The sequence below is a fragment of the Stegodyphus dumicola genome, chromosome 1, assembly GCF_044657685.1.
Source record: "Stegodyphus dumicola isolate Sdum_Otavi_A_Nest chromosome 1, ASM4465768v1".
NCBI classification, from domain to species: Eukaryota; Metazoa; Arthropoda; class Arachnida; order Araneae; family Eresidae; genus Stegodyphus; species Stegodyphus dumicola.
In genome coordinates, this window is record NC_140768.1 from 193,096,376 (window position 1) to 193,111,388 (window position 15,013).

Sequence of the window (15,013 nt, forward strand, 5' to 3'; positions counted from 1 at the left end):
TGGCTTATTAGGGATGAAAGATTCCATTGAACTAAAACTCAGCTAGCATTCTAAATTGCACTCTTCCTTAACTTTCTGATTTGATGTAGCTTATTATTTTGTTTATGCTATTATTACTAATATTATCAAAATTAAAATTTTAAAATTAAATTTTAGATGTTGATGTCTCGATTTTACTCTTTCCTGTAAACAGTATATCCATCATTCAGCCAGTAGATATCTGGATTTTGTGATTGTTGAAATGCAGATATGAAATACCCTTTTAAAATCATCAAGATCATCCCAAATTTAAGTATTTGAATATAAAATCTTCTGTGTGAAGTCATAGCAAGGCCATGAAATATCGGTCTGTATATGTTATTATAAAATGCTTATTGTGATCTAGAGCCCACGATCTAGTTTGATATTGACTTTAGCCACAATTTGAAGGTTTTTGGATATTGCTAGTAAAAAGCAAATTTTAATGATTAGTGGATGCATAAAGAAATGCTAAATGCTGATTATATAAATGAAGTCTTCCATTGCAGTGAGATCACCCAATTACATAGCTGCCAACTTTCCCCAATTTACAGGTTTTTCATCATATCTCCCAGTCTCCCGATAAATCAACAAATCTCCCAGTTTTTAAGTTTCAGACTTTTACTTCTCTCTACCAATGTGGCTTCATCGTACGGAGGCTGTTCTTATGTTCTTTTTTTTTTTTTTTTTTTAATTATTTTGCTTTGCTATTAAAAAGAATTGTCTATTTGGAAATTTTTTAAAAACTGCAGCTGTACTTTTTATACAGCTGCATTTTTTTAAAAAAATTCGTCTAAAGTATAAATTATTGTCTACTATTTGACAGTTTTGTTTTCATGCAAAATGAATGGAAGGCTATATTTGTGCACTTTCTGAAGGAAATTATTTGTATCTAGTTATTAAAAAAAAACTGTGAAAGCTATGGTTTTCTAGTATCTAAAACTGCAATAGGTTATATAGTCAAAAAGAAAGGAGAAAAAGGGTCAGAGTTTGGCTATAAGTGGAAAAAATGTTCCAAATACATATCCAAAGAAAAAAATGTAATGTTTCTAATGTTGCAAAGCTAAAATCTTTAATGTTAAAAGAAAACCCGCTAAGTCAAAGGACAGTGCAAATCATTAAAATGCTCAGAGCCAACTGTAAACAAAGTTTGTTAATTATGATTTGAATTTTAGAAAGGAAAAAAAAATAATAATGTGCGATGTCTTTCTCCATGACACATCGCCAGATGCTGAGCACACTGCAGAATTTTTTATAAGCATTTATCTGTATAAAAATGGGAAAATTTTGTCGCAATAAATGAATCTTGGGTGTATTTAAATTGCTTCAATAAAAAGAAATGTATTTATTACCATTAAGGAGGGGAAAAAGATCTTAAAACATGGTTCAAAACATCCAAAAACAGTTTCTTAACCTTCCAGCACGTGCGTATGCGCAAAATTTACAACAAACTCAGTTTTGCATTGCATTTCCCTCTCACTAACATAAGAACTTATATTTTAATGTGATATCATTTATATTTTCCAATAATAAGATTAATATTTTATTTCTTAATAAATTTATTATCAATATTCAGTCACTTCTGTCGTTTTTCGTGGCCAAAACGGTAAAATGACGTATGTCGTAAAAAATACGACACACGCATGCTCATGTAAAATTGCCAAGCGCACATGCTGGAAAGTTAAAAGGATTTATGATTGTTGCTAGTTTTTCGTGTAATAGCAAATGAAAAATTAAGAGAGTGGAGAAAAATGTTAAGATGAGCTCCACATATTATCAGGAACATATTTTAAATACGAAATATTTTCTCCTTACGTACAGTGCTATCAATCAGTATATAACTGCATCAAGGCAAAGCTCACAGCCACACATCAAAATCCGCTCTTCATTTCCTGGAAAAAATGGAAGATGAAATGGGTAACAAAGTCATATCCTTCACTAACATCCCTGCTATATCTCCTGATGTAGCAGCTATTTACTTTTAAAAGTGGATTGTCCAAACATTGTCCTATAACTCTCCTTGGACTTTGGAAAGCTGTTCAAGAAGGATGGGATAAAATACCTCTTCCAGTGCTACAAAAAGCTTTTATTATCTTGGAAATTACAATGTAGAAAGATAATAAAGAATGAGGAACATTTAAAACGCAAAAGGTAAAATATTTCTGTAAATATAATGAAAATCATCTGAAAAGTGTGTGAAGATCTTCTGTATTACCCATCAAACTATAGAATGAATCTAAAGACTACTATGACCATATGAAACATTAAATGAATAAAAACGCAAAATAGTTCTTATATTGAATCCTTTGTCATGTCAAAGTGAAGTGAAGGGATCATAATCTAACCAAGACGTGATACATTGGATGAAGAGCAGTACAAAAGAATTCTTATATTGAATCCATGTACATGCTCAAGTCGAAGTACAGTGAATGGATCGTAACATAACCTCTAAGATACAAAGAGGTTGTTTTATTTCTAACTGCATTCATTCATTTCAAAGTACATTGGTAAAATAAAATCTTTCTTTCCCTTATCAGAATTTTCTCTATGTAAAACAGGTAAAAAAAGTTAAGGTAAAGAAAGTTACAAAATTAAATCATCTAAAAGAGGTAAAATTTAGAATAACCAGTCAAATAAATATCAGTAAATCTTATATCGGAATCATATTATAAATAGTTCAGTAATGCAAATTATGTGTTATAAAGTTAATTTAAATCAATTTGGAGTTCTTTTGTAAATGCAGCAATAGAATGCATCCTTCGTCAACTTGAAATTCTTTAGCCGCAGCGGGATTTCCAATTTAGATGGCTTTCTTTACTGCCGAAAGCTGAAAAGCAGCTGTATAACTTTTTCTTAGTGTAGGAGCCATAATAATATTTTTAAAGCGCAAATGATAAGGCAAACAAAAAGGAAGCTACAAAGCAGTAAAAACGTGTAAGAATGAACACAGCACTTGGCAAGCAAACGTAGCTGTTTTCGTTAAAACAAAAAGTCATAGAATAATGCAGGAAAAACCATGAGTTTAGAAGAAAGTGCATGCAGTGTCTTTACAGAGAGCACCACTGACCTAAGGGAAATTTGGACTCATTACACTGCCTTAGTGTAATCTGATTTTAGAATATTGCAGCGAATTCTTACCGCTTTGCTTCTGCATTACTTACGATCTGAACTAGCAAAGTTTTAAGGACAGAGGAAAAATAAAATTTCCTCATATACACCGGCGACCTAAATTTTCAACTTTTAAACACATATATGCAGCGGCTTATCTACCTGAAATTACGGTATATAGAATTTTATCATTTTATATTAGAATGCAATAATTTCAAGAAATGAGAAGTTCTGGAAATTTCCTGGTGGGCGGGGTAAAAGTGTATAAGATGAGAGCATCAGTTCTCAGAGTTTTTATTTCAGAGCTGATTTGGAATATTCGGAGATCTTTGTGTGAGCTTCGCATTTTTGGGTGCACTTTGCTTTGCATTGTGTTTAGTGTTCTTAGTAGTTTGAAGTGTAACTGTTGATTGTGACTTTGAGAATATACAAGTACTTTTGTTGAAAGCTCCAGAACCATAAACTGTTTCTTTTGGAATTCTTTTTTATGAAGCTATCATTGGTTCTGTGTATATTGAATTCATTATGAATTCGTACACACGCAACAGTATTTTGAAAGTCAAGATAGTATTAAGTATATCAAAGGAAAAAATTGAATATTTAAAAAGCTGATGTAAATACAGTAGGACCTGACAGTCTCAACCTTTGGTAAGTCATTCCTTTTCATAGGATTTTATTTAGTGTACTGTATTAGATTTTGCAGAGAAGTGTTAATAATTTGACATTAAAAAATGGATTCTCTTGTTAAGTGAATACAGTCAAATACCGAAAATCCGCCAACTCCTGAAATCCGCGTTGCCTCTCAAAATATAAACATTTAGCTTATAGATTCCGGAAACCGCAACATGGAGTACGAAATATCGAAGAAGAAAATACTTACTGGATAATGACGTCATAATTACCGAATAATACTGAGTCATAACGGAAATACCAAATTATTGACATCATGATAAGAGTTTTTTCCCCTCCAATCTGCATCGAGGTAAACAAGCAGAAGATTAACTCAACTCTTCTTTCAAGTTCACGCTTTACGTTGTTGTACTTTCTGAGCTTTGTTATTTCACGAGATTATTTAGTAATGTCTTTTTTTTTTTTTTTTTTTTTTTTATCCGGATATTTTGTGGATATATTAAGAATATTTTAAATTTCAGCGCTTAACACAATGTCAGATAAGAAACACACTCGTGATTTTACTGCTCGCAATGTTGAAAAATGTAAACGTGTTGCATTGGCGGTAATGAAAGAAGTGGAACTTCTGTTAAAGAGGGAAGCAGATGCTACTGCTCGGTTTATAGCAGAATCGTATGGGATTGCCACAGAGACTGTGTGATATACGGAACAATAAAGAAAAGCTGTTGAAATTTTACAGCAACAGTGATTCTAACATCGGAATCCGAAACTGAAAATCTTTACGTGAGGCGAAATCGACAAACCTCGATGCTGTCTTGTTTGAGTGATTCTGGCAGCGGCAGAGTGATGGGGTATCTATTTCAGGCCTGCACCAAGCCTAACCTATACTCCTGAGAGAAAAGGGGAAGCAGATTCATGCTGATTTAAAATTAGAGGAGCCTAATGTAAATGAACAATATAATATAATCAGTTTATATATGTAATAATAATTTAATGCATATAATTAATTATTGTATTAATGTATATAATAATTTAATTAAATGTATCTAATAAGCCTTATTTATTTTGCACTTTGAGTCTAAATATTATCTTTTCTGTCCTAAAATCCACACAACCTCTGGTCCCAAGCGTTGTGGATTTCTGGACTTCTACTGTATAAATTTGTCTATCTTCCAATAAGTCTTTACGAAACATTTTCTAACAAGAGGAGGTGACTGAAAATAATTTACAGAATGAATATATGAAAGTAATTTACAAAATAAATGTATATTAGCAGTATACGGTAATTGATAAGGATCTTGTTACTGTGAAGGTAATAAATGAAGCAATTTTAAGCACAGTGCAGTCTGTTGAGCATGCAAACATTGGTGAAAAAGGTCACTGAAATGATTACATTCTGACCCTGAAAGAAGTTAAAAGCATTAATTTTTGTTATCTTATGGTATTGAAAATGTTTTAGAACCCTTATGCAGTGTTGCTGAAGATAGTAGTAATAATAAAAACAAAAATAGAACATTACCTTTTGAAGATCATTTTAAAATACATTTAAAAGCAATTCTTATTGTAAATAAGTTTATTAATTATAAGTGTGGATTCACTATATTATTTAATGTGTAAAGACCTTATTTTGTTCTAACCAGTTATTTATATTTTAAGAAAATTTTCTTTCCTTTCTGATTTCAATTTCTTGTCAGAATTCAAATTTAAATTACCAGTATGCAGATCTAAGTAAGTTCAGGAAGAGTATCTAAGTAGCAGATTTTTAAGAGTTTGCAGTAGGAAAGTTAGTTCCGAGTTCATGCCATGTGGTTGGAGCAGCTCTGGTGGTTGAGTATTTTTGTGCTATCCACTTACTTTGGATTATACTGGTATTCTAGGCTTGGCTTTGCGCTGCCAATTAAGCAGTGTAAATTTAGTAGGAGCTGGTCATGTAGCTAAACTCTAATTCATTGTGATTGTATATACTACTTTGTATTCAAGTTATGTAGCCACAAGTGGTGGTTAATTTGTAAGCACCGAGTGAATGCATGTTCTGCCCCATTTAGTAGTTGTTATAACCTTTGTCTGCAGGCATCTGTTCTTTCAAGACATAGCGAGAATTCGCTACTTTGTCTTTGAGTAGGATCTACAGTTTATGCTCCCAAAACACAAAAGAAGACTCTATAAATGTAAATAATTAATCTGTGTCTGTTTTTAAAAATTTTACTAATCTCAAGAACTTGCCTAATGTGATGTGAGTCACTTACCCTATGGTGTACAAACTGAGGTTTTATTGTAGATAATTTGTAATTTTATAATATTAAAACATTATGAAGCAAAATAAAATTTGGCAATTTTTAAGAAAGCTGATTTTTAAGAAATTATGTGAGTATATATTGAAAAAAAAAATCAATACCAAATTGCTTGGAAATGATTTTATACTAGAATATAGTTAAGAGTTTTGGAATTTGTTATGCGGTCTGTTCTCATGCCTGCTGATATTCTCAGTTTAATGATAGATGGTGCTCAGGAGAGAAGTTAATTTTGTTCACAGTTATGTAATAGGCAATTTTAAAAAAACATTATTTTCTTACATTTAATTATTTGCAGACTAGTTGAAATTGATCAGTAATGACTTGTCTTCAAATATGACGATCTTTTCATTTCAAAAACAAGAATCATAGGCGACTAAGTAATTATTTTCAGACTAGTTGAAATTAATCAGTAATAACTTGTCTTCAAATATGATGATCTTTTCATTTCAAAAACAGGAATCATAGGTGACTAAGTTCAAGATTCATCATGGATGTAATGTCCTTCTTGAGTTAATGGCTGCCACCATTTTTAAACATTTCCCTTATTGTCCTCCTCCTCCCATATGTCTGAGCTTCTGTAATTTGGAGCTGATATTATACTGGGCAATTTTTTTTCCCATTTAAAAATGAAATCAACAAAAGAACTTCTAAGTTATTTTGTTCATTTCATTTTTGCTTTCTTCATGGTACTAAATTCCATGAGGGTGCTGACAGCAACAAGCTCTGTAAGATGGATCCTGTGTGTCTTGTCAATAGAGAAATTTGAAGAAAAGGTGCAGGTACCTTTTTTCAAGTTGCTCATTCCAGTTAGACAAACTCCACCACCTCTGTTTGTGTTTGGGTATAGTTAAAATTTATCAGCTACATTTTACATAATTTGAAAATCTTAGTCTTTTTACCATAAGATGAATTCTTATAAAATTGTTTTATAATTGCAGATGGAATGAGTGCAGCTGAAAACAGCGATGAAGAGTTTGATTGGAGTATTGAACAAATTCCTGTAGAAGAAGAATTTTCTAACTTGACCCTTTCTGGTGAACAGTGTGGTTTTGCTAATTCTTATTCATGTGCAGTCTTTGCTTTGAAGGTATGTTTTTAAATATTGCTGAATTTTTGCTTGAAAAACAAAAAATTATGCAAAACTTCATGTATTGCATTTCTTAACTGTAGTTATGATCTTTTATTTAATTTTATTACCTATGCTCAATGAATGCACTATCAGTATAAGACTTTCCATATATTGCAACTGTGTTGTCCAGTTCTTGACTTTCTTAAATCAAAAACTGGACTGTTTGCTCAAGTAACTTCTGTGCTGTGTTATAATCATACTATTATAGAAATTTATTTGATTTGAAAAGAATATTTAATTTGGGAAAATTAATTTACTGTTACGGCAGGTATGTTGTTAAATTAAAATATTGGAAGAACCATTAAATTATGTAGATGATCACAAGGTAGTGTTCATTTCTTTCTTCGTGAATGAGTGTCTGTTTAAAAAATTCCCATTTTGCTGGTTTCCTCCATAATATAATATTAATAAGAAAGAGCCTTTGTAAAATTTACTCATATTTCACATACATGGTTTGTTTGAAGTCACTGTCTTGTAATCATTCTTTGTTATTTCCCCTCCCATCCTAGTATCATGTTTTTTATTCAGCTCCTCAGGCAGACAGTAACTGTGGAGAAATACTGAAACAACCCATTCTTCAAAATTAAATTAGTTTTGATACCAATTCATTCAGGTGTCTAATTGCTACTTTGCTTTGTGTTTTTAGAGTGTTATTTGTGTAAGTTAGTTTAAATTTGACTTATTTTATCAAGTAAAGTATCCCTAGTTCGGTAAAAATATGAACACTCAGAGCTGTTCTTTTTTTGATATTTAAATTTTTAGATCCTTGTTTAGATATAAAGCATTGTGAGTTGTGAGAGGAAAAAATAGTATAAATTGTTATATAAATAAATAATTGAAATTTGTGGAATTCAGAAAACTAGCATGGAAAGCAAAGTGATGTATTATTCAGGTAATCGCTTAAAGTGTTGTGACTGCATTTACTAAAAATTGATAAATTCATTTTTTTGTGCTCTTAAGGAATAATTTTAAATGTTAAATGAGTAAAAGAACTTTGAGTAATTCTGATTTATGATTTTAGAGCACATTTAAATTTTAAGATCTTTCAAAGTAAACATAAATTTACAAATTTACAATTTATCATTAACACATTTTCTTGATAATGTATTGGTTAGTGAACTTCCAAATCAAGATAGATGGTAAATTTAAATTCTGTCTTCTCTGTATTTGTAGTTATTTAGAATTTATAGTTGTAGATTTTATTTTAATTAGTGCACATGTGGAAAAGAAAGCTGATTTTAACTAAGGCATAGCACATAAAGACTATTTACCAAAGGAGAGATGCTATCATGGCCGACTTTTAAAGAGAAACTTGTTTATAATCATATTATAGATGGGAGAAGTAGAAAAATGCAGTGCAGACAGCCTGTTTGCTGAGAATTAAACTAGAGGCAAATTACCAGCTTTCAGTAACTTTAACCTTTTTGCCACTGGTGAGCAAAAGGAAAGACATGATAACAAAACAATTTATCAAAATCAAATTATTTTCCCCTTACAAAACATTTATTCTTTAGTTTGTAATATCACTTCCTAATTTGCTTAATATTTTAGACACTGACTTTTGTATTCAAATTCAATTTTGAAATTTTATGCTTTTATTTATGTAGGAAGAAACTTCTGAAATTTTTGACATAAAAGATCCTCATAATAAATCATCAAAGACTCGTAGAGAAGAGAGACTAAAAAAGGAATGTGAACAGTTTGATGAAGATCATTATATGTAAGTATAAAACCCAAGCATCTGAGGTTTATGTCTTTCGGTAGCTTTCTCCTGCATTTTTTAATTTGAAATTTATTTTTGTAAGTAATTTCGGCATATGTACTAATAAAAATGAGTTGTAGTTTGACATATATAAATATATCAAAATAGAAATTCGAATGCTTTTGTGTTTTTGAGAGATTTTCTAAGAGTGAATTTACTGTAATGTTTTTAGCAACCTTCATTTAAAATATCACTGACATTGTAATTAACTAGTGGTCAAGCTCGCCAGATGAGTGGGCTGCGGCCAAAGCAACTTACATGTTCTATGTACACCTGAAAAGAAAATGTACAAAAACATTGCAGTATAAATTAAATTCTCAGCAGCATCCAATTCATAGATAATTTTTCTGTTGCTAAAGCAGGAAACAAAAACTCTTGATACTTCAGCTTAATACATATGCAGAGTTGCCAACTCTCTCGATTTAGGCGGGAGACTCCCGATTTTCGACCGCTCTCCCGCCAACCCGATTTACAATATATTTCTTTACAATATATTTTTCTGACTTTATCTTATTCTTAATATTTCTCACAATTTTTATAGAACTTGGCTTAATACTTCGTTATATGAACAAAAAAAAAAGTGATTTTTGACGTCTGAAAGCTTCTGTAGATTATATCTAAAATAAAACCTTGTGAATCAGATGAGAATTTCTGCTTTGTGAGTGACACCATACGTATCCAGAAACGTCGTTCTCCAGTTCTCCAATGGGCATCGAGCAAGCTTCACTGCATGTCATCTGGCATATATTAGCCAATGAGCACAAAGCAAGCTCAAGGCCGTTGACCCTTATTTGGATGTTCTTTCGTTATTTTGTTCATCTTGTCCTGAGTTGTGTGAGAACACGTGCCTTCGGGAAATAGTTTTAGAAATTATCATCTTTTGTTATGTCTGTGAGAAAGGTGAAATACTCGTGCACGTTTCAAAAATCGTACACAGTTGACTTTCCTTCCATTATTTCCTCAAGGAAATGTAATAAATTTGCAATGTGTACCATCTGTCGTTGTGATTTTTCGATTTCGCATGGTGGAAGGGCAAATGTTCTCAAAAATGTGCGTACACAAAAACACAAAGACAACATGCATTGTTTTGAAAAAAACGAAAAATTAAATTTTTCTTCGGAAACAAAAGACCAAAAAGTGATTAATGCAGAATGTCTGTTCTCTGCCTTTTTACTGGAGCAAAACCTGCCACTGAATGCATCGAATCACGCTGCAGCTTTATTTAGAAAAATGTTTCCCGATAGTGAAATCACTAAGAAATACTCAAGTGCAAGGACCAAAACAGGTGCAATTGTTAAAGAAATGGGTTTGAAAAATAAACCTTCAGTTATTGATTGCATTAAAATAGCTCCGTTCTGCCTCTCTACGGATGGAAGCAATAATACCAAATCAAAACTGTATCCAATTGTTGTTTCTTTTTTTAATCTAGAGTCTTCAGAAATTGAGTCCAGTTTACTTTCTGTCCCCACTTTAGGAGGACATTCGACAGGCTTTAATATAGCACAGCTAATTATTAAAACTTTAAAAGAAAATGCAGTCCCTCTGGATAATTGCTTAGCATTTGGGGCCGATAATGCACCAGTAATGGTAGGCTTGAAGACTGGTGTTGCAGGCATCTTAAAAAAGGCAAATTCAGATTTGCAGATTATGAGGTGCACCTGTCACCTCTTATATTTAGCAGCTGAAAAAGGGGCAGCTTCTTTACCAATAAATGTGGATGAACACATTGTTGATATTTATTATTATCTTGAAAGGAGTTCTAAAAGAAAGGAAAAATTGAAACAGTTCCAACAGCTGCATAATACAGTCAAAAGTTGTTAATTCGGACTCGTCGGGACTTCGGCGATTCCGGATTATAGATCATCAGTTTAAATCTGGTAAGATGGCATGCAGAAATTATAAAATTAAAAATATGAAACCGCAATTTATGAAATAAATAACAATTATGATCTAAAGGGTATCAAAATTTACAAAAAAGAAAGCTTAATATTTATTTGTTTACTTTATTAAACATTTCTTTCAATGTAAGTTGCTTCGTTTTTTATGTGATAATACATTATCTTTAATTCTTTAAACAGACATAGTTTCTTGTTCAGTTACAAAGTTCCACTGTTCAAGTCCTATAATTGCTGTGTTGTCGAGAATACCGACTAATTTGTGAATTGAAATTTTTTCGTTTTCAATAACCTCTGTCACTTTCTTCGCTATCGGAAGCGAATTATAATGACGAGGAATTTGATTTAAATCATATCAAAGGTGGAGTATATCGAGATGAAATACTACATTTAATAAGGAATTATAAGCCAAATAAAATAAAAACATCTGCCCTGAAGATAAGGATAGTGCTGACAGATCAACTTCCAATTCATTGCGCGGTGCCGTGTCGTTAAAGATAAACAGAGTTTAGATAAACAAAGGATATGCCTTTATCCATTTTTTGTAGCAATTCCACTTTCTGTTTAATGAACTTCGAAACATACTTTCGCTTTGTAGATCATTTACATATTAATAAATATATATCAGAAATTCTATTTGACATAATTGAAAGTTCAAGCTTACTTTTATAAAATTGCTCTAACAGTCTGCAAAAAATAATAAGCCGGATCCAATTCGAAGATTAAGGAACAACGCCATCTGCAACATTAACAGAAATAGATAATTAAATAATTTTTGCTTAGCTTATACCGTCCGTTATACATTAAACGCGCACTCGTAAACGTATTTTGCGCACGCGCACAAGCATATTCTCAGCCGTAAAGGCCTTACGTCAAAGCGACGCATGCGCAGAAAGTTTGAAGTTTTGAGGTCCGGATTACGGGTATCCGAATTAACGACTTTTGACTGTACTGAAATGAGAAAAATTTTGAAACATATGTGTACACCCTGGCTGTCTTTAAAGAAATGCTTATCTAGAATCCTCGATCAATGAACCCACTTGCATTTTTTAAAGAAGAAGTAAATACTTTCAGAGTTAAGATAAATTGCTCTATTGAAAGTTATAAAGTAAATGGAGATGTAGTTACTACTTCCATTGTTAAAAATGGGTTTGGGAAAAATGAAGTAATTTCTGCATCATTCAGCAATTCAACTGGCAGTTCTCAAAATAATACTGCAAAATATAAGCGTAAAGCTGATACAAATTCCTCTCAAAATAAAAAAATTGCTCAACACACGAAACATTTTCCGATTACTGTAAGTTTATGTTGTGAAGAACGAATATTTTTTTTTCTTCGGATCTTAACAAAGCTTTTTGCTTTTATTTTTGCAATTTATTTTGCCAACATTCGATGTTTTTAAGAAGCAGAATTCCATTAATTCATGTTTTGCAATCAGTGATTTATGATCTGTTTAAAGACATTTTATCTTTTTAAAGTTTGTAAAACCAGTCTGTGTTTTGTCTTGTAATTCTGTATATGATGTGATTTATAGTGAAATAGAAAATCAGAAGAAAGATGAAGATTTGGTAATAGGAGCTGCAACTACAAAAGTAGTGGAAGAACTTTCAGAAGAAGACAAAAATAAGTTTTATCTTCATGTTAGAAGTTACTTCTGTCGAGTATGTGATTACATACTACATAAATTTCCAGTCAACAATGAAGTTATTTTGCATGCTAAAGTTTGTGATGTTTCTGCTCTAGCAAATGCATCTTTTTCTGATATAAAGTACTTTTTGAACAGATTTCCTGTGTTACTTCGTTTAGTCATGAAAGATGATGATATATTGCTACTGATATACTGCAGTCGCTATTTTGCAGTTTACAATTAGAAAACTTGGATGAAGTTATAAAATCAGCTAGGATTGACACCTAGTGGAGTTTAATTGGAAAACTGAAAGGTGCTGATGGAATTTTAAAATATAGTGAACTGTCTAGAATTATGTTGGCCATCTTGATAGTTCCCTATAGTAATGCGGAGTGTGAGAGGATTTTCAGTGTTGTTGCGAAAACGAGGACTAAATTTAGATCTAATATTAGTGATGACACATTAGAAAAACTTTTATTAGCGAAAGCAGGCCTACGTGGCAATTGCTATGAACAAAATTATGAAGTTTCTTTCTTAACGAAAGCAAAATCGGCCACTGTTCATAACATTTGTATGAAAACTGATTAAAGTGTCTTTTTTTTTTAAACGATGCAAGTAATAAAAATGTTTTTTATGTCTAAGGTATTTTTGTGTGGCTTGCATTTAAGACTTAGTAACTGTGTAAAGTTAATTAATTATTAAAAACTATATTTTTATCATTTAAAAAGTCTTTTTAACACTTTAAAAAAGCTCCTAATTTCTTTAAAAAAATCTCCTGATTTTTTAGTGTCATAGGTTGGCAAGTATGCATATGACATCATGATTTAAATTTAATGACATATAACTACTTTTTATAAATATCAATCAAAGAATTAATGAACCTGAAACAAAAAGGTTGCCAGCAGCAGCTATGTATTTAAAATGGTGACATTAACGAAAAATTTTCAACTTACAACAACGTCACATGCAATCACATGATTTCTTCATTATCAGCATATGACTTTGTGTGATAATAATATACTTAATATTTGGCAAATACTATTTTTATATATTTTATAAAACTTAAAATTTTTATTAACAAACTCTGACTTGAAAGTGAGCCATGGCAATGCTTTTTAAAATAAAGCAGATGTTTATCTCTAGGATGCAAGACTGTTGACACTTGGAAAAATGAGTGTAAAAAGTAATTGTTTCAGAGTTTTTAATATCTTGACTGATTAAAGTTGTACAAAGATGAGAATGGTCGAAATGACTTCCCACGAATTTTTGGGGCACCTCTCTCTAAACTCCCACCGTTCTGGAGGAGATAATTGCACAAGCAAACCGACAGATGGGCATAGATTTTTAATAGTCTAGATTGTGTGAGTTGATTGCTGGCTGGAAACTGATCTTACTTTATTCTTTGTACAGGTAATCAGTAATTGTTTCTTACATTTTTAGCTATTTCTTATGTCATTTAATGGATATGATTCTTCAGTCCATGTTTAATGTGTATATAAGCCAGTTTCTCTGTGAAAGTCCTCCACAAAGGCATCCTCCCCCTTAGAAAGATAGTCTTAGCATTAAGACACAATAACATGCCGAATAAATACTAATTCAGAAGTCAAACAACAATTTTGAAAATGTAACGCTGATTTTTGTTGTTTGACTTCTGAATTAGTCTTAGCATGTTTTGCCATAATAAACTGAACCAAACAATGGAAATGAAAATCTCTCTGAAACTGTATTGTTGCAAATGTGTGGCACTAGAAACTATGCGCAAGAAATTTAATGTGAATGTAATTTTGTTATGCTTAACTTTTTTTCTGTGTATGTGTCTGGTGGTGGTTTTTAAAGTGCATAAAGGTTATGTTTGGCAATTTTTTTCATGATGGCTCTTGACACATAAATGTATTTAACATTCCTGTTGTTAATCTTCAGATACTTTTGAAAAAAATTAATTTCTATTTAGTGCATATGCTATAACTACACATTGTATAATATTTCTCAATTTATAATTCAGGCAATGCTTTTTGGATTTTGGGAAAACTATGCTTTTCACATTTTTAAAAAATTGGTTTTAAATTTTTCGTAGAGCTGACTTATATGAAGATGAAGAAATCAAGCAAATACTGAAATTTCATCCAGAATGGGAGAAGCTTTGTGATGAGTTTCAAAGTGATGCATCCATTGTGGTAGATGAAAAAAGTAAGACTCCCCCTCCCATCATAATTTAAAAATTCCAATTTATTATTTGTGAAAAATTAAGGTAAATTCTGTACTTAACTATGAAGTAAAATACGAGGGGTGATCCAAAAAAAGTTTACAAGGCAAATGAAAAAGTATTTATTAACAATAGAAACAAGATACAAATGGGAATCAAGAGTCTATTCCAATTAACCAAGATGGAAATCCATTACTTCTACTACTATTTACCAATTAACCAGGTCTTCTAAATTTATTTATTGCAGAATGCTGAAAAAATACTGTCTGGAGGAAATATGAAGGGTAAAAACAGTGTATTGGATAACAGCGATAGTAACACGTGATGCCAGAGTATATTTTTGTTTG

The 15,013-nt window shown here is 31.4% G+C and overlaps 1 protein-coding gene across 2 annotated transcripts in view; it reads left to right on the top strand.

Moving 5' to 3' along the window:
• LOC118192695 (protein SHQ1 homolog) overlaps positions 1–15,013 on the top strand; it is a 64,957-nt gene that overhangs the window by 23,703 nt on the left and 26,241 nt on the right. For both annotated transcript variants that reach the window (XM_035363691.2, XM_035363692.2), the window contains 3 exons: positions 6,989–7,137; positions 8,787–8,899; positions 14,538–14,650. In XM_035363691.2, the coding sequence (XP_035219582.1) occupies positions 6,989–7,137; positions 8,787–8,899; positions 14,538–14,650 (375 nt within the window). The remainder of the gene's footprint in view (positions 1–6,988; positions 7,138–8,786; positions 8,900–14,537; positions 14,651–15,013) is intronic.